The sequence below is a fragment of the Alosa alosa genome, chromosome 18 (assembly GCF_017589495.1).
Source record: "Alosa alosa isolate M-15738 ecotype Scorff River chromosome 18, AALO_Geno_1.1, whole genome shotgun sequence".
Taxonomy (NCBI): Eukaryota; Metazoa; Chordata; class Actinopteri; order Clupeiformes; family Clupeidae; genus Alosa; species Alosa alosa.
Window position 1 is genome coordinate 13660257 of NC_063206.1, and position 20406 is coordinate 13680662.

Below are 20406 nucleotides of genomic sequence, written 5' to 3' on the forward strand. Positions count from 1 at the left end.
TGTTTTCATTTGCATCTATAACTGAGCTGAACATTGTTGAACATTTGGAAGTGGTGGTGAGTTGTGTCATATTTGGAAGATGCACGGTGAGCTGTGTTTAAAGGAGCATGAATTGTACCGCTACGTGGGCTTTAAGTTTTAAAAAGTTCAAACCGTGGGACTATCATTTCAAACAAATTTCTTGCAGCTATTTTTGCAACCATGTGGAATCAACTGACAAATGGTTGGCACAGCTACAAGTCCGAAATCAGTTAGAATTCCCCTGCCTGGTCAGGAAAAGGCTCTTCTACAGTCTGCTGATAGTATGAAGCTCTGGAGTGAAGCAAGGAACAAGACTACATCTGATAACTACGCTGTACAAGAGGAGATCTTTACGACACAGGAGATAAATTGACCATAGGAACAACTGTATTGAAATGCATACAAAAGACACAACAGTGATAATGTGTGTTTGAGGATAGCGGAAACCTAGATACATGCTGATAGGTTTGATGCGCTGTGATGTCAGGTGCTATGATGCATTTCTGCACACAAATAGCTTTGTGTGGGTGAATTAGATATATTTCCATAAAGCAACAATCACCACAGCAACCAACAAAAAAAACAAACAATGAATGATCTCACCTCATTGGCGTACACCCAGTGACTGTCTTTAGAAGCCAAATTGGTTTCAACGGCCTACAGAGAGAGAGAGAGAGAGAGAGAGAGAGGGACATAGGGAAACACAGAAGGAAAGAAAGAGAAATAGAACAAAAAGAAAGAGTTGGGTTAGTGCAGTTATTTATATAAAAATGGACAACCTGATAACACAAACTGTAAACATCTGCCATAAATATTTGTTTATTTTCATGACCGCTGTGCTGTGTTCAGTCAGCCAGTAATGGCAGTATTGGAAACGGCACGTTTACTGTCCTCGAAATCCTTTTTTTTACACCTTGAGGCTCATATGTCAGCCCAGTCCTTAGCTACGTGCACTCACACGCAATATCCATCATAGTTATTTGCTCTATGCTTGTCTTCGCTGCATTGGAGCCATTAGCTCCCAAATGATCCTCTCAGTGAATTCTGGGAGATGGATCGCCCCCACGGCTTCCATACCACCCACTCTGCCCCACCTCCCCCCAAAAAATATTAACATCTGTGTTTCTTCGGCGGTCCGGCGTGCTCATCAGTTATGGCGATGAAGCGCACTCGCCCATCCTCAACGTTCCCTTCTTTAGGCCTCAGCTGCCCATTTCCAGAAAAGCCAGCTAATGGATGGCCTAACCTTGAGAGAGCCACAATTTGAATTTCATGGCCCTGGTTTTTTTTTCCCGCACCTGCCTCAGCATAACGTTTGAGTGTTGGTTAGCAACATTTGCCATTTCTCTGCACGCTTGAGGTGCTCTGTCACTCATTCACACTCAGACGAGAGAAAGAGAGAGAGAAGAAAAAATAAGACACACACATATGCTGCCTGCGGGACAGCCAACCTCATTGGGAATGAATGGCCGATTAGCATCAGCGAAAAGTGAGACGACCCAAGCGAGCAGCTGGAGGCTTAGTGACCCAGCACGGGATGGCTCACGGGGTAGCCGCGTGAGGTCGGCCAGCACCGGGTTACCGAGAGGCCCTGCCGAGGTGCGAGGCGTCTACCGATTAATGAAGCCACAGAGGGGCCGCGTAGTCCACTAATCACCTGTGCCTTGTGTCTCAGCAGACAGGGGTGGACCACCTCACTGCAATGCTAAAGGTCTCAGCAGTGTAATTTATCCAGGAAAATGCAAGTAAATACAGTCTATATTGCAAACGTGTGCTCACGTAAATTGTTTGTCTTAAAGGGTAATGATTGCATGATGGACGTCACACAACAGTAAACACAAGTACTGTAAACCAGCTCACACAGGTTTGCACAATGATTCTCAGCCTTGTGGGGCTAAATGACACAATATATCCTGAAATAAAAATATATATTTAAACACACATTTATGTTTCTAGTCCTTGGCTGACTGTGTAAGTATGTGCTGTTTACAGTGGTACACATTTTAATTCTGACACACACTGAGATTTCATGGAATACTTAGAAATCTACAAAATATCACAGGAGCTCATCAGGTTAGTTCCTCTTTACTCATAGGTTCTAATGTCTGATGTTTTCTTGGCAACTTGTGTGACTGTTTTTGTTTTCCCCTAAAGCAACCCAAAATAACCTTTTTAGAATGATTAAGCACACATTGTGCAGGGACTAAAGTTATTTAAAACTTATGTAGGCCTGCTTGAGTGGGCTATGAGCAAATTGTCAACAAATTTTGAGGACATAAGGTGACAGTATACCCTAGAGTACTTTAGTAGGTCGTTGCAAGCACATTGTACTTTGAATATCATAAATAGCCCTAAACTTTGAATAGCAGTGCATATTTAGCTGTTTTGATGCATACTTGCTAAACCTAACTAATGTCTACTACATTCCACAAATAGTATTGATACATAAGTACATACGTGTATCATTATAGCCAGTGTAACACAGATGTGTCCAATGTGGTATGCTTTGGATCTGATTTCCAGGAAGAGCCGATAACGGTGATAATGCGCGCTGTGCACAGTACTTTGGGGACTTTTGAGACCATACAAATCTGCTGAAGGTTGTTGCATTGATTTTTTCCCTTATGAATGCATATGGTTAAACCACATCCTTTTTAAACAGAACAAATGCAACAATAGGGAGAAAGGCCTAGCCAGCCTTCAACCTGAACACTTTACTTCTAGGCTGAAGGATGTTTGTTAAAGGAGGAAAAATGTTTCTTCAGGTCAGAAAATTAATTTGAGATTCAGTCAGTCTTGTGATTTTATTTTCCTCTTTTTTTCTGGCTGAATGAATTATCTCAAAATGCAATCATGTCACACGACAGCATAGTGCATTTTTAATAATATTTTGAAAACATTTTTATCCATTCGTTATACATTCAGACCAAAGCCTGCTCATTCAACCTCATCAATCCATTTGAGTTTTATACTTCTGCTACTGTAAGCATGTGCCCATCAATTGAGATGCTGCTGCTGTCTTCACTTCTGAAGAAAGAAAATCGGACAAAATAGTGTCCAAAATAGTGTTTACTCATTTCCCACACACCTATTGAAGACAAAATGGTAGTACTCAGTCCAGTGAGTGATTTCCACTGATTTAGAAAAAGTCATGAGTCAGCAAGACAATGTGCTGTACTTTTGGGTTTGCCATTTTTGGATGGTGTTGCACAATATCCATTCAGTAGTGTCAATGGTAATGGTTACACCAGACTGCTGAAGAGGTTGTTACGGTATGTTATGAATGGACTGGCTTTCTTACTGACTGTGGCCTGATGAAGAATGCCATTCACACTTTGACCTCCTAAGATATACTGCAGTACTGGTGCTAAGATATCAGAATGGCTACTGCTAAAGATAAGTGTATTTCAGTGGCTACATGACTGATAGGTACGCACACCATCAATGCTAATGTCTAACAGAACTAGTGAGAAACTAATTGTCAGAGTATGATTACTAAGCACAAGCCCTATTCATCCTGTACCTTGTCTCGTTCCATGCCTTGTCTCTTCTCTCTTTTTCTTTTCTTTTCATTTCATTTTATGTCTATTCTTTCTTCTGCCTTTTCTTTCTTTTTAAGTTGGGGAAAAGGCTGATGCAAACCCAGATGTCACATTGCAATACAATTTCAGTCGTAAAAAAAAAAAAAAAAAGTTTCTAGTATGCAAGATAGAATAATGCAACAAAAGGGAGAATTTATGATATCAGTGCAGCTGCACAGCACTTTTTTTGTTCCGTATTCCAAATCAGAGAGGCGGTGAGCCTCGGGCTCGGCAGGCTCCCTGAGAGATGAGCGAGGAGAAGGAGGAGAGGAGGCAGTTAAAGGGACTGCACAAAGGAAAAGAATGCATAATAGATCTATCTATAACCATTTGAACCATTTGAATTTGGAGACGCTATATTACAGACACTAGTGAATGCCAGAAGCCTTTCTCGATGTGGGGATTACACATACTGTACACTAAACCATTAAATACATTAAAGGTGAATGCCTCCAAAAATAGACACATGAGCCTACAGGCTTAGTTTCTTCAACTGCAATTGTTAGAACTCAGTCTCTATTTTTGTGCAGGTTCCATGAGGTATTCTTCAAGCAATATAAATGATGGAATAGCATTAGTTTAATGTTTATGTCCTGAAATCTCACTTGGTCTTCTTTTTGTATTTGTATTTCAGTTATCAAAAGAGTACCCACTTTTTAAACGTGGAGCTGAAAACACATCTCTCCTTGGAGGACATGCTCAGAATCATTCAACCTTTATTTGTTTTGCTTTCTGTCAATACAAGCAACAGGCAATCATGTTCACAACAAATGAGAATTGATTCTTCTAAGCCAACGCTTGAATGAAGAGCTGGATTTCTTTGATTAGAATCCCGTTATTTATCAAAAAGTAGGCCACCTCAAACAGGTTTTGAGTCAAGCATTCATGCGTGTCAGAATTATTATTTTTTTTTTAAAATTGGAACATATTAACATTTAATGGAAGGACTGATCCACAAATAAAATTTCAGAGAAAAAGAAGTAAAAGTAGTAAGTAAAAAAAACATGTGAAAGTCATGTAAAAGTTTGCTAATGTAAATTAATCGATTTTTCTAAGCAAAATCTCTCATACACAGGCAACAACAAAAAATTATAAATAATATTAGATAAAAAGTAATAAATATAAAATATTACATCTCAGTGGACTGCATTTATTGCTCTGCTTAAATCTGAGTAGGACCTTGTGTAGTTAGATAACCTGTTGCTACGGTTACGGTTTTAGTGCTCTTATGGCTAAGCATGTGCTACGGGGGAGGCTGGGCTTGGCTGAACATTATTATTACTCTGCCATTGGAACTGCCACCATCTAATGCAGGAATGTAACAGCTCATACAATCACAGAGGATGGATTTCTCTAGATGTGTTTCACAAACACATTTGAGCGGAACGTTTCATGTCTTTGGATAGCCGTTGAAAAGGTGTTGGTCATGGTATGGTAAGCGTAAATGTCCAGAGAATTCATAGTAAGAAATTCTTAAGCTTTTCAAGAGTTTCCTTTCCTGAGTAGGCCTAAAGGCCAAATTGTGAATTGGAAAGATTTGTTTTCATTAAGTCCATAAAGTAAGTCTTGACCATTACCAAGTTCAATATGCCTTTTTCTGTATCCAAAGATTTTGTTTAATAGTCTTAAAAGTGAAGCGTTAGGAAAGTGAACTAAGTGAACTAAGATAGCCTACATACACTTGTGACACACACACACACCAATATAAAAACCAAAATCCACACATACATATCGCCATTATAGTTTTGTTATACGGTATCTCCTCCCAGGCGGTGTATGCTGACGTCCATTTTGAGGCAGAAAAGTAATGAGGGTTTTCATGAAATATTCACCTTGTGCAAAGCCCCTGCCTCATCTCCCTCACTAGCCTGTTGCTATGGTGCTGTCACCCGACCTTTACTCATTTATCTTATTAGACGTGTCTCTCTACACTCATCTTCCTCACACAACACCACACGTCTAAGGGAAAGAATCAATAATAGAAAATACAAGCTTTGTAAATAATTTATTACATATTTACTATGTAAGGTGGATCCATTCCCAAGGATGCAATAAATGTGTCAAGCAAAAATCACGATTCATTATTTCTACATGAACATCTTAGCGTTTAAAAAAGAACTTCATGATTTCTTTCCTTACATGCTGTTTACAGCTATGGTCTCCCTATAGAATTATTGAGCTTAATTTGTTTATGTGTCAGGGATGTAAAGAGCGTTCCTGGCCTTGCTGCCTGTGCTGTGGAGGAGGAGTGTGCAGTGTGTGTAGCTATTGAAGAGGAGCTAATAGGTCTGCCTGTATAGAGGTAGGATGCTAAAGTCATTAAAGTCCCTGTCCACACATCTCAAACGGCACTCTGAATTCATCATGACCAGAATAGGCATGCACACGAAGGCTGATTGGCCACTGTGGGAAATAACCTACCTATATGAACACATGTTCTGTGTTTATTTTCAAGGACAACATGTAACTTGAGAAACTGAGAGTGGGATAAAGTGTCTGGATAAAGTATCTGACTAAGACATGGAAATATGATGTTGTTAGGTTAGGTTTTTACAACCTACTAGTTCTTTGTGACCATTCTTTAGATGCCCATTGTGTCATGTGCAAAAAAAATAAAAATATTATGTGCTATGTTTTAATGTGCATCATATACATCACGTTACTCATTCATTCATTACTCCTGACCAATCACCAGTTCACATCGACCTTTGGAATGTCATGACTCATACACCTGCCCTTTTGCTTTCAGGTGCTGATTTTCGATGTTCCCACCCTCCCTCCCAAACCACCACCAGTTTGGCCTTGTCCAGTCCGTCCAGGGGTAGGCCTCGCCCATCCAGGGTTCGGGCAGGATCTGCAAGGGTCTGCACACTCAGTGACCTGGACTGAGGACAGGGCCTACGCCAAAGACTCTATCTCATTGTTGCGTATGTCTTTTGTAAATCCTTTGATGGATTAAAATATCTGTTAAACTTTCAGCATACCTTTCTGAGTCTTTCTGGTTGAAATAAGCAACTCTGCAAAAGTTACTAACAGTATCATTCCCCCCCCCCCCTTTAAAACCCCAAATCTAAACAGACAAAAACACATTTTGGACCAATAGACTAGGACAACCTTACCTTAAAAATGCAGTGCTTTTAACATGGATGACTTTGGTCCACTCAATAGTAGCACCACACTTAAACCTGTTAACTGCCATAGAAGCTAACTAGATGTACCGCATAGCGGTACAAAATATGACCGCCGCTCAGTCCTGTACATCTGTTCCGCGAAAATAAATCACACTTCAATTTGTCTCCATATTTTACTCCATCCCCCACTCTTGAAACTTTTGTGTATGCTTGTTTGGCATGCCTGAGTGTAATTGTGCGGCTGCACAGAAAAGTACCCTACTGGTGCTGAAAAGGTGAATAGATTGTAGAATAGCCAAAGAAGATGTAGAATTGTTATAAAACCTTTAAAATCTCTAAACAATCACAAGTAGGGCAGTTCATCACAGTTCATCCATTGCAACTGGATTGATGAAAGGTCACTTACACCTGTAGGCTACATTGTATTTGGGAAAAAGCAAAAGGTATCAGCATAATGTTATTTATTTATTTATTTATTTATTTATTTATTTTTTATGTATTTTTAAACAAAAAACATCTCTGTCAGTTCCATGCCGTTTTTCAACAGCTATCAAAAACAAAGGTCATTTTGGATGGATGGATTTTTTGTGAATGTTTCTTCTTCTTACATAAGATTTTAGTCATCTTTAGTTCATGTAATACTTTATTGTCAATGCACAAATTAAGTAACAGTAGTCTGAAACGTTATTGTTAATGCACAAATTAAGTAACAGTAGCCTAGTCTGAAACCAAATGCTGTTTTACATCTAACCAGTGGTGCAAATAACTGACATGTCCAAATGGGCCTTGATGAAATGCGTCAGCTAGACTGTTCATACACATTTTAACGGGCCAAAGTTAAAGAGCTTTTTGTCCGTTATTGTTAGTGCAAATATAGGCTGATTCATGTTCCTTGCATTGTTTAACTGAGGTCCATGGCTAGTCTGGCTTTCATCAGACCAAGCTCAATCTTTTAAGAAATCAAAAATAAATAGGGGCAGATCAGGCTGGGTTCACCCAGCCTAGTCCATAGTCACCCGATATTGTTTAATTTTTCCGATTGAGATATACACGCTCTGGCTATTCTAAATGCAAAAAAATGCATCAGGGAGTTATGACAAAACGGTAACTAACAAACTAGATCCTAATAGAAAGCTGTTAGCTTCCCTAAGCTACAGGTAGGATTATAAGGTAGGCCTATTTACAACATAAATTGTCAATAGGCTATGCTGGCTTACACAAATAAAATCTCCTTTGGAAACCAATGGCTTACTTTACAGTATCAAGCGGACTTAAACTGTCATATCGTGGCGAAAAGTTGTAATAACATTCACGCAGCTCCATGAGTCAAGGAAAGCTTGAATGAAGTAGCCACTTCTAAATGGGACCCACTACACAGTAGCTTAAGGTGTTTTGCTAAAGCAGCCATAATGAAATGAAGGTGTCATTGTTTGATACTTCACACACACGCGTTTTTTTAATTTCACAGACTACAACTACCAAGCTGTAATCAAAGCACATCGATTCCCCTCTCACACCCTGCACGCACTTAAAACAAAATAAACAGGCGGCTCAGTCTCACGATGTATAGGCAAAACTGTATCAGACCGTGTAACGTTGGTAAATCTTCCATTGCACAGAATGATTTTGTAGCACGTGCAATAAATGACAGTCGAAGATACAAACAGTGCTGCTATACATTTGCTTGGTATAACCGCATTTATAGTTTTCTACAAATGCAATAAATCAAATGCCTCCATCACTCAACCAACGCTTAACGGTAACATTACCTAGGTCCTTATTGATATTACAAGATTAACGCACCTGCAGTAAAACCAAGCATGTCCGATAAACATCCTCAGATTTATTTCGCTTCAAGAAGAAATGGGAATTACACTTCATGTGAACATCGCCCTATCCTTATTAGATGTTCGGCCGCGGGTAAATTACAGTCCTTGTATGAAAGCGTCCATTGTTTTTCCAACCCACTTTTAACTTCCAACAAAATTACGCCTCACTGCAACGATGCGCCATCTAGTGGACAAACGACTACTTCTCGCCAATACTGAAAATGCAACCATGATGATGATGATGAATATTTATTTTGGCTTTCTTTTAATCCTACTGATTTTCATTTTTTTACCGGGGGCAAATCACAAATGAATGATTATGAGCCAGGTTGATGTGGGCCCTTGAGACCAACATCCCATAAAAGATTCACAGAGAACTGTGTCTGCCCTACCCTCCTTTCGGGGGTCCAGTCCAGCGGGGGCTGCAGATGAAAACAAAAATGACGGTTCCATGCTATCCATGTGGGGGTACATGCCCACCAAGTTTTGTGTACCCCCGGTCTTTCAGTGTCCGGGAATCCTTGTTGGTGTACGTCACTAAATGTACACATAAATTATTTTATTGTAAGGCCCCCATAAACGAAAGTACACAAAACTTGGCATGCATTCAGAGGGTGTCATAATGATCCTACACTTTTAATTTCGTGCAGTTTTGACCTTGTCAGCCAGAGATATTGAGATGAAAACACCTCATTTTTGCTTTTTAATTTTTAACTAGGTGGCGCTATACATGAAATAAGTGGTAATGGGATGGGTTGACATGCCCCCCTTAAGACCAACATACAAAAAAAAGGTGGACCTCCTAGGCCCCTACGGTTCTCGAGATATTCACAGAAAACTGTCTCCGCCACCTACAGGCCAGTTGGTGTATAGTAACATAAATTAATTTATGTGTGGCCCCCATGAACGGAATTCCACAAAACTTGGCGTGCATACAGAGGGTGTCATAATGATCCTACACTTCCAATTTAGGTGCAGTTTTGACTATGTTAGGGTCACAGATACCTTCAATTACACCACCTCATTTTTACTTTTTTTGTGTTTAACTAGGGTGGTTTATACATGAAATGAGTGGTTATGGAATAGGTTGACATGGCCCCTTGAGATCAACATACAAAAAAAATGGTCCTCCTAAACCCCACGGTTTTCGAGATATTCACAGAAAACTGTGTCTGCCCTACCCTCCTTTCGGGGGTCCAATTCATGGGGGGCTACAGATCAAAACGAAAACGATGGTTCCATGCTATCTATGTGGGGTTACATGTCCACCAAGTTTTGTGTACCCCGGGTCTTTCAGTGTCCCGGAATCATTGACGGAAATTTGGGCATGCTAAAAAAAAAAAAAAAAATCTGACTAAACCCATATGACCGCCGGCCATTAACGGGCGGTCATAATTAGAGGGAGCAGAAGATGGTGAGGGCCAGGCCAAACCACTCCTTGCGCTGAGTAGTCTGAAGTGGAGCTGGGTGCTTCAATGCACACACACACACACACACACACACATGCACACACAAACACACACACACACACACACACACACACACACACACACAGACACACACAGAGACAAACACACACACACACACACACACACACACACACACACTTCACAAGTGTATTCTGCAAGATGCAAGTGAATTTTCCTGCATTTCAGTACTGGCATTAAAAAATTGGTGGAGATGACTCCTATGACCTTGTGGAGGATGGATAAGTGTCTTCTCTGTGCTGTCTTCTACTTTCTAACTCAAGAGCAGACTTTCTAACTCAAGTTGAGAGACTGATTCACTAGAGCAGGTCTATTCACCCTTTCAAAGCTGACTGTCAACTACCAGGTTAAATGTGTACACTTCAACCCTTCTTGCTGTAAGTTGTAGAATGTAATGTTTGTTTTGCCGAAAGATCTGTGCCTCTAAAATTAAACAAAATAAAACTAAATAAGAACAGGTGAATGAATACAAACCACAACATTTGAAGTTAATCACTCTGAAGACTTCTCTCTCTTCTCGACTCAGCCTGTCTAAGCTTCTCCAATGTGCCTGCAGAATAAGCATGACATCCGTATTCATCATCATGGCCCATAAACCAAGCCCTTAATTGTGCTAAGCTGATGTGTGAGTGTGTGGGAACAAATTCTGCAGTAACGTGAAACTCATTTCACCTTAGACTAACGGCTAGAAGAGTTATAACGTTGTGACTTCAAAGGTTCACAAGTTTGGGAAGAGTGAAATTACCAACAAAAAGCTCTTCTAAATGGCTTGGGACCCCTGTTCTCTGTTACAAGCACCATACACTGTGTGGCTGTTGCTGAAGCATACACACAAAAGAGATCCCCCAAACACGCCGCCTTTTGGATCAGAGCCTTTTCTGAGATGATTTGGGTAGTCATTTTGCACCTTACCAGGGCTTAAGGATATTTATTAGTGTGGCAGTTTGGCAAACTATTGGAGCACGAGTGCCAAAACAAAGAGGCCAAATTGGCCAAATGGCAGAGAGCTAAATGTGCACAACTACTGTAATTAGAATTCACACTATTTTCATAAACAGTTTGCATAATGGCACAATTTCAACCGTTATCAGCTATAGACAAGAACACAGCTGCAACTATCACCCACCTAATGACAACCATAAATACACACTGAGAGATTACTGAGATATGTTTTGACATAGCATGTAGTCATCATTAACTGTAATTTGTAGAAATGTGAATTCACAGAATGCACAAAGAATGTATAGCAAAGTCCATCTGCTTTTTTAACAAACACGTTATATTCTTTAACTGGCAGTGTTTTTCTTTCTTTTCAATCCATGTCAACATTTTCCATGACAAGTAGAGCCCTAAAATTGTGTTCCTTTTCATCTTCTGTGTGTGTATGTGTGTGTGTGTGTGTGTGTGTGTGTGTGTGTGTGTGTGTGTGTGTGGTGCACTTTTCCACTTGGTACATTAGAGGCTTGGCTTGTTTATTAAAGTAAATGTCAACAGCAGCCTCAGAAATTAGAGGGAAAATGGATTACCCTGGATGTGATGCTTTCTCCCGCTGGGCACTTTTACGCTCAATTTCAGGACAATATGCCTGTGCTTTACACAATTTAAATTCATTTTAGTCACTGTTGTTCTCAATGCTGAGAAGGTAGACAAGCTTCATTAAACATGAGAGTGACAGACTGTTTTTCAGCTGTTAAGGAAGTTGACGCACAGGTGCCTTAAGAAAGACACTAGCAAAGGACATGGGCTATGAAAGGTTATCATTGGTCAAGGAAAGCAGAAACAAGCCCTGAGATTTGTAGATTGTGAGTAGATGTATATAAAAATGTATTGCCTTTCTAAAACTGTTGCTATAAATACCTGGCAAAGTTTCATAAAATAAAGGCAAAGCAACGAGAAATGTAACGATTTATTCATAGATAGTTCCGCCAAGAAATATATTTCCTCTATCTGAATGGTTGCCAAGCAGCGTCGAAACGCAGATACTTGACTATGAATATTGACTATTAAGTTATGGTCAAGCTGGATTTTTAATATAGAACAGAATCAAGGCGGTCAGGTTTAGAAAAAAAAAAGGTGTATGTTTGTGCTGGATTTTACAGTTGACGGCATCGATTTTTTTTCCAATCATTTGGTTCGATTCGAAACAGAAACGAATTATAACAGCGTTTCGGTTATGTGTTCCACCAATAAATTGGCGTTCCCGAACCGGTTAGAACAAAAAATACTGTTCCCGAACGGTTAATTTCGTTCCTGTCAGCTGTTTAATGCTATAGAATTGTGTCACATCTTTCTCATCCAGCTTAAACCAAATGTAATAATATTACAACCATTATTAAATAATAATAATTATATTATTATATAATTTACAACAAATTCCAACTGTCGGGGGGAAAGGCCATCCAGTAGGCCTACTCATACCGTAACAAGCCATCTGTGCATTAGGCAAACAGAGGTGTTGGCGCCATTTAGCCAAATGTTCGCTAGTCCATCATTAACGTGGAGTCGACAAATATAGCTATTGTTATTGTGTTTGGAATGAGCGTTTTAATTAACGATGGATCGTAATTTACCCCTTATTTAAGATGTGGAGTGGAGACTTTGTAATCCACCGCTCTTTCTCCATACAGTCAGCTTAATGTCTGATGTGATGTCACACAGGAAGTGAACCTCAGCCGCCATGGTAACGTGCGCAGGAAAATAATTACTTTTTTTTTTAGGCAACGAAAACTTTGAGGAACGAAATAAAACCGGTATTAACCGGTTACCATTATTTTAAATAAGTGTTCCTGTTCCAGAACATAAAAAATAATAACGTTTCCGGTTTCGTTCCTGTTCCCTGTAAAATACAAAAAGTTCCCGGTTTTCGTTTTCGTTCCTTGAACCGGTTCAAAGCCCTGATCAGAAAAATGTGCAGTGGTCTCTTAATTCTTTTTTCAGAGCTGTAGTTCTAGGTAGGCTGCAATCCCAACTAGCTCAAAAGTGAAACTCCAAAAATGCCTGTGCATCACATATACCATTTGAGATGAAAGTCATTATAGACGACAACTCTGACATTATTCTTCTTTTCTGGAGGATTCAAAAGCAATGCGTCTTGGTGTTTTCAAATAAAAGGAAATATTGCATGTCCTCACATACTGTACAAAGGAGGGCTAGTGCATGAAACACCAGGGAAAGTGGAGAAAAAAAAACATGACAACAGCAACAGAGGACTTTCTTTCTAATTAAAATGTGACAGTTTCCCCAGCCTTGGATTATGATGCTCACAATACCACACCACATGAGCCACCCTCCTACCAAGCACTGCTGTCATTGTTTAATCACGTCATGCATATCTTTCTCTCGGGGGCAGGAGGTGGAATTTGCTATGCGTTTTACACCTTCAGTCACCCGGTCACCAAGAGCTCAACAACAAACAGAAGCTTAGAGAGAGAGAGAGAGAGAGACAGATAGAGAGAGAGATTTTATCCTTCTCTGGCTGTGTACTTGTAAAGCTAAAAAAAACATGTGACATATTTTTGACTTCTAAAAATATAATCCTCAAACTTTCATAAAACTCTTTCAAAGGACAGAAGAAAGTAAAAACTCATAAAAACATGATGTCCAGAAGCCATCATTATGAAGTGTTTTGGCAATGATGTTAAATTGAACATAATCTCTCTCATCTACAGTATGTGTTTCACTAGCAACTTACTAACTAATTAAAAGCTGAAGCTTAAAACAGTGCCTTCTAATCAAAAACAACATAATATCCAATCAAACACAATAAAAAGAAATGGGGAAAAAAAAAATACTAACATGACTATATAATGCATAATATTTTTTTTTTATTATTATTTTATTTTCAGATTTTTACATTAATCTATATTCAGACAGGTTCAGCTGACAGATAATCACATTCATTTAAATCCATTAAGTAATTTGCTGCTTGCTTTAGTGAAAATGCAGTCTTCTGGAGATAGATATAGGCTAGGCATATTTTATGTGATGCCACTACCATATCAATTTCATGCCATTAAATTAAATTCAATATGTATTTCAACCAAGAGGGAGTCTCAAGACTCTGTGAGAATAGAGCAAAGTCCCTAACTTCTTGTGAAAGGAAAGAAATTCATGTTTGTGGAAATACAGTATAGTGACCCTTTAATTGGTTTTTATTATATATAGAAAAGGAAGGTTCCAGAAAGCAAGCAAGTACCGGTAGTAGTTTAGGGGGATAATGCACACACTGTACACGCATTCACGCACACACACACACACACGCACACACGCACCACACCAGTGCATGCCCACACAAATGACTCTGTTGATGTGCACCATACAGTGTATGGGTGTCCAGAGGCGTATCCAAAGCTAGCCATGTGTCTGATGGGAGATGTAGGAAAACATGATCAAGGCCCATATTTTCCAATCACTTACTTCTCCATTAGTTTGATGAATGGAGCTGGCCTATCCCTACGACAGAGGCAAGGCCCTGAAAAATGATGCAATTACGTGTCTTTGAATAGAGGAGAGAAAGGCCTCTCAAAAGACGGAACGCTGGAGATAGATCCTTTCTCTCACTCACTATCTACTCAATGCATTAACATGTTACCCATCACCAAACCTCTTTATTTTGCTTTGGTGCCATCATATCGAGGATATTATGTCACAACGGCAAACCCCCTTTGTATCAAATATATATGTCAAGAAACTCCATTGTAATCAGATCTGCAGTATTAAGAAATCCAGTGAAATCATATCCTTTACTACAGCTTTACTACAGTTTCTAAGGTGATTTTGTAATCATCTACTGCAACAGATAAATAACAAGAAAGTCCTATTTCTACTTCAAGCATTTCCAACATGGAAAAAGATCTTGGTCAGATTCATTCAACATTTTTTTATTTTAAGAATGATGTTTAAAAGACACCAAGCTCAATTCACAGTGAAAGATAATGCAATGGCATCAGTCGCTATGATTCATGACAGTTTTCCAATATCTGATCCTATAACAGCTTCATACTGCAATATTTAAACTTCTGAGATGTTAAAATACAATAAGACATTGCATGGCTATTACTGAACACATTTTTGTCATGTTGATCAATAAGAGGATAGAGTATCTGTTATAACATGTTCATGACATGTTTATGTCAGTCTTGTGATGGATGGTTCTATTTGTTATTTACAATGTGCACATGAGAGCCATGGAGGGTGATTACTCTTAAGTCTTTGACATCTTCCGGCCCAGTAATACAGTATATCTGTTATTCATTACTGCCGAGCAAATGGACGGGAGAGTAACCTGGTAATCCAATTACCACTTCATGCTGCCGAATCAATGGAAAACACTTATTTTGTTATTCCCTAAAACAAAATGCGAACACAAACAGGGCGCTCGGAGAGCACAAATCTCTAAAAAGGCCACATATTCTAGGCTTATCTCATAACATTAGTGAAAATAAATTCTTTGAACTCTTCCTGGGGCAATGGTACACATTCCATGAGGTTTCATGATAATCAGACAGGTAGCTTTTGTCTAATCCCGCACACAGTCAAACACACAAACAAACAAACAAACAAGGCAGACAGCCTGCACCAAATAAAAAAAAACATCCATGGCGGAGGTAACAAACAAATCGCTTTTAAGTTCAGCACACACCGAGTCAACAAAGGCGCCGTCACTGCTGCTTGGCATGGGTGGCGCCTCCTGATCTCAGCTCACCACGCAGAGAAGAGAAAAAAAGAAGAGTGCTCGGAATACTGATCAAGGAACAGTGTTTTCTTTTCATAGGTGTCTGGGTGTGCTCGCCCATCTGAGTGTCCAGTCTGAGACGAGGAGAGAACATGACTGTACACAAATGAATCAAATAGAGATTGGGGCCAGCACTTCCCTTCCACTTCACTATCTACAAATACTGCACAAAAAGAAAGGGCCAGCTTAATAGAGGAGTCAAAGGACTGCACACCGCAGAGGACACGGACATTGCGTGACACTATCAAATTAGTGTAATAATGATATGTATGATTATGTGGCACACCGTAAACATGTCCGTAATTGGCTCTGCTCATAATGACCCCTTGCCAGTCTGACTCTTTATTTTGGAATTTAACCAATCATTGTGCTCCATAACCCTATAAATACTAATTTATACTTGATGATTCACTGTGAATGTGATTGCAAGCTGTTTTTCTCTGTCTCTTTAAAGACTCTCTTTTGTATACTTTAAAATCAGGCTAGCAAGATGGTTTAAGTAGCACGGCAATTAAATCCTGCAAAGAACAGTACTGTGTTTTGTTTTCTCAATCCACATAATTACACATTTCTACACTGTAAAACGAAATGCATCTGCACGGCAGGAATAGTCGTAACTCTTTGTAATTGGTAGGCAGAGGCTGAAAGAAAGATATTTACACCTGTGTACTCCAGGTATGCTTTTAAGCACAAAATAAAATAATAATAATAATAATAATAATAATAATAAAAAAAAAAAAAACATTTATAACATTATAACATTTTAATTCACACGGCACACAATGTGACTGTGCTGCTCTTCAAATACCTGATATTTAGAAGCAGTCCCATAAGCATGAACACATAGCAACTGGGAGGATTTTAATGGCTAAAGATCATTTGCTGTTCCCCACCATGATGTTAAGCTCACTTTGTACGACTGATGGGACAAGGGGATGACAAGCATCAATTAAACATCTAAACCACAGTTATCATATTCCCATAAAAGCTTTGCCTAGGAAATGGCATCAGAGCCATTGGTCTTTCTGTCTAACGACTCAGGGTGCTCTCTCTCTCTCTCTCTCTCTCTCTCTCTCTCTTTCTATCTCTCGGCTTCCTGGCTACTTGTGAACCTCTCTAGTCTGTCTTCATGGCTGGCCCTCTGGCGGAGTGCGTGCTTTGATCAGCCTTCAGGCTAAAGCAGATGATGTGACAGATCATATGACAGCCATCATCCGCACCTGGTGGGCTCCCCCGGCCTGGCAGGTTGCCAGTGCCGGTGCCTCTCCAACCCATTTCCCTTGTCTACATAATGCGGCGTCTCTTGCCACACTGACATGCGTTTCCTCAGGACCCGGTGGATGGTGAGAGAACCATCGTACTACTCTCCTGTTCCAGATTTTGTACTCGGATGTCAACACAGTGACCTGAGCCTCGTATCTCTAGCTGAGTGAGGTTGAGTTTGAGGCTTTGAAGCGTTTATTTTTTATTTTGTTGTCATCCCCCGTGAGTACGGTGGTGAGGATCTGTGGCGGCTTTGTATATCAGGCCATCCCTCTTTGGGCAGTGGTCAATGCTGCCTCGGTGAGTGCCTGTAAGGGCTGCCTGCGGGCTAGTGAGCGAGGATAGGACCGCGAGGTGGACACATGCCCCAGCGCTTCCAAGAACTGGGCCAGTGCTGACCTTATCTGGCCCGTCCTGGGTAACGCTCTCAGAGACTCAGTCAGGCAATTTGTCTGGCAAGACATTAGAATAATAATTAAAAGACAGTTAGACTCGCAAAAATGAGAGGCTCGGCCTAGGGCAGAACACATCTGAGCATTATTTGGCAACATGGACATGACGAGGCACTCAGAAGATGAGATGGTGTCAAACGTGATGTAACTTACTGCTGCCAGTAGAACCATGAAAGATAATGTAAATACCCTGGCAAAGTACAACACACCAAAGGGAACAAAATATACAAATAAAAAAAAAACATAAATATTACATTCAATATTTCACTCAAAGAAATCCATATATATTTTATTCAATATTTCACTCAAAGAAATCCACAAATAATTAATTCAGAAGTTTATTAACAAATGAATTCAACGAGGGAATAGCTGAAGCTTGTGGAGGTTGTTTTCAAGGTCGGACCTGAGTGCTTTGCTCAGTATAATTATTATGCTTGAAAGTTTTCATAATCGTAACCCAACAAAGGCTTGATGCAAGGTTCTTAAGAGATTAAAGGAAAAGTCATCAGTGACATTTACTATTAGCTGGCCTACTTAAGGTCACTCAAATCCTTTTGTTATTTGCATGTCATCTTAAGATAACATCTAATGCAAAAATAATACTTCATAATACCTGCTGCTTTTGTACTGGGACCACAGGCCTCTGTGTAAGATTCATTCAAGCTTGCATATTGCATGCTGATTTTCCAGAAGAGGTCCTTTAATGTTTGTGTGAATATTAGCACTATTGACAGATATAAGATACATATTTAATAGCCTTAATAGCTCTACAAATACTTCTGAAAGTATTATGCACTCACTGATTCATCAGTTAATTTCAAGGTCTGTAAAACTTTACGACCTACAAATGTAAGTCGATTATTTCGATCAAAAAGGCTTCCGATTCAGAGTTCAAATGAGGAATACTTGCCAAGTATCACCATGTTTAGAGGCCCATTCCCGCTGGATGCAATGGCAATCATGGAGGCAAATTATTTAACAGCTGAATGTGACACCAACAAACTAATTAATGCCATAGCATTTTTAAGCTTAAATACCCACACCACATATTGCTTGTATATGTGTTTGCCTTGCTTTGGGGAATGAACAACTGTTCATTTTTGTTAATATGTGAGGTAAATTACGTTTTTGCTGCATTCTCATCTAGGCTATTAGAAAATCAAATATATTAATGGGAACCAACAGATGGGGGTATTCTTGCTTTGTGTTTATCAAGGTTTTCACAGAACATAGCCTGGCTGCTATCCATGGTCCTGAAACAGTGCCATGGAAAGGGCTATTGAAGAATTCATGTTTTTGCCAAATGCACAAAGGTTTCTAAAGCAATTGGTAGGGTTTAATTGCTTTTGGCATGCTTGCCATCTGTGTCTTTCATTGGTTGATGCATATTGAGAAGGCCTAAAACAGGTACGCTAAAGAACAGGTTGTTTACTCCAGCCATTTCTAATTAATTTATTAGGGTATATTATTTTGCCTGCTGAGGTTAGCTAATTATACAGAGGAAATGTACAACTCATAAAATTGGCCTGCAATCTAACCACTGTGAGCATAAAATAAAAACACAAAATCAATGTAAAAGTCAATGTTTTAGTATTGCAATCATACTTTGGGTGAAGCAAAGCATTTGCGTTGGGCATACAGGCACGGCTCACAGCTGGCAATTTACCAATTCTATTTGAGGACCAGAGCTAACTAGCTCAATCTTGGCCACCCAGAAAGTGTTAAGTACCATCACTTTATCTTATGCTTCTTTAAAATGTCAACAACTTGGCTACTGACCATAACATTATCAGATGAAATCCAGCCTAAGACAGCCATTCACAGAGCATCACATAAAAGACAGGTCAACTTGAACATGGTCTCAGACTATAAGTCCACCTCTGCCTCAAGGCCAGAGTCACCTACAATCAATCATAAGATTCATCATCACCATACTATAAAGACGTCAGTGCAGAGACGTTATGCTTTCAATTGTATCAATTGGGCAGTCAAGCCTTTACTTCAGGAATGTTGGAGATATGAAGCCGTCACATGGACACTTGCAGATCACGCAAACTGTGTAAAGGAAAGAGACAGACTAAGCTAATCTTTTGAGTCCTCTAAGTTGCAGTAAGTGAGTAAATCATGGACCCTGATAATTCAATAAACGACCAGAAGGTTTACCATGCACTTGACACCATGTGGACAAGTCTAGAGGTCACCATATATAAACTAGATGCATCTGATTATATGTTCCTTTACTGCAGGTGTCCCGTCGTTTCCCACAGTGACCTAAAAATGAGATGAAGGAACCTCTGAGAGGTTTATGACTCAAATAACACTAAGGATGTCTGAAAAATCACAGGCATCAATCACATTTTATCACTTTGTGTCACTATGCGAACACCTTTTATGGGTCATGCCACACGGAGACAAGAGAAGTGCAAATTAAATTGACATGCGTTTCTGTGTTCCTAAACTAGATAGGAAACCCAGTCATGAGAAATCACAATTTGGACACAACACTAAAACACACTGAGTATTGGATATACACTATTTCACTCTAGGGTCAGTCATTTAGTCAGTAAGAAACAGTCAGCTGAAATGTAATAGCTACAACAATGATCTAAAGTGTAACGACACAAATGACTGTTGACAGTCTTATGTTTACTCACAGATGACCGCCTTAGCTCTTAGACTCATTTTTCCCCTTTAGAGGCCAAGAGCTTTTGTCTTATGACCCAAAAACACAGGAGTGATGCAGTGACTCACGGTTGAAAGTGACATGCCACAGCAAATTAACCCCCACCCATTAGACGCACTAGTCTGCACTTTTCTTGCCTTGACCTTCCATCTCTTTCGCCTGCCCTTCACACAGAAAAACAAGTGTCACACTACTGATCAGCAAAGTAAGACTGATGGTCATCTG

The 20406-nt window shown here is 39.6% G+C and overlaps 1 protein-coding gene across 3 annotated transcripts in view; it reads right to left on the reverse strand.

Annotated features, from left to right (window-relative positions):
* The window catches only part of grid1a (glutamate receptor, ionotropic, delta 1a), a 257939-nt gene that overhangs the window by 54342 nt on the left and 183191 nt on the right, over window positions 1–20406 (reverse strand). For all 3 annotated transcript variants that reach the window (XM_048270208.1, XM_048270206.1, XM_048270209.1), the window contains exon 5: window positions 625–678. In XM_048270208.1, the coding sequence (XP_048126165.1) occupies window positions 625–678 (54 nt within the window). The remainder of the gene's footprint in view (window positions 1–624; window positions 679–20406) is intronic.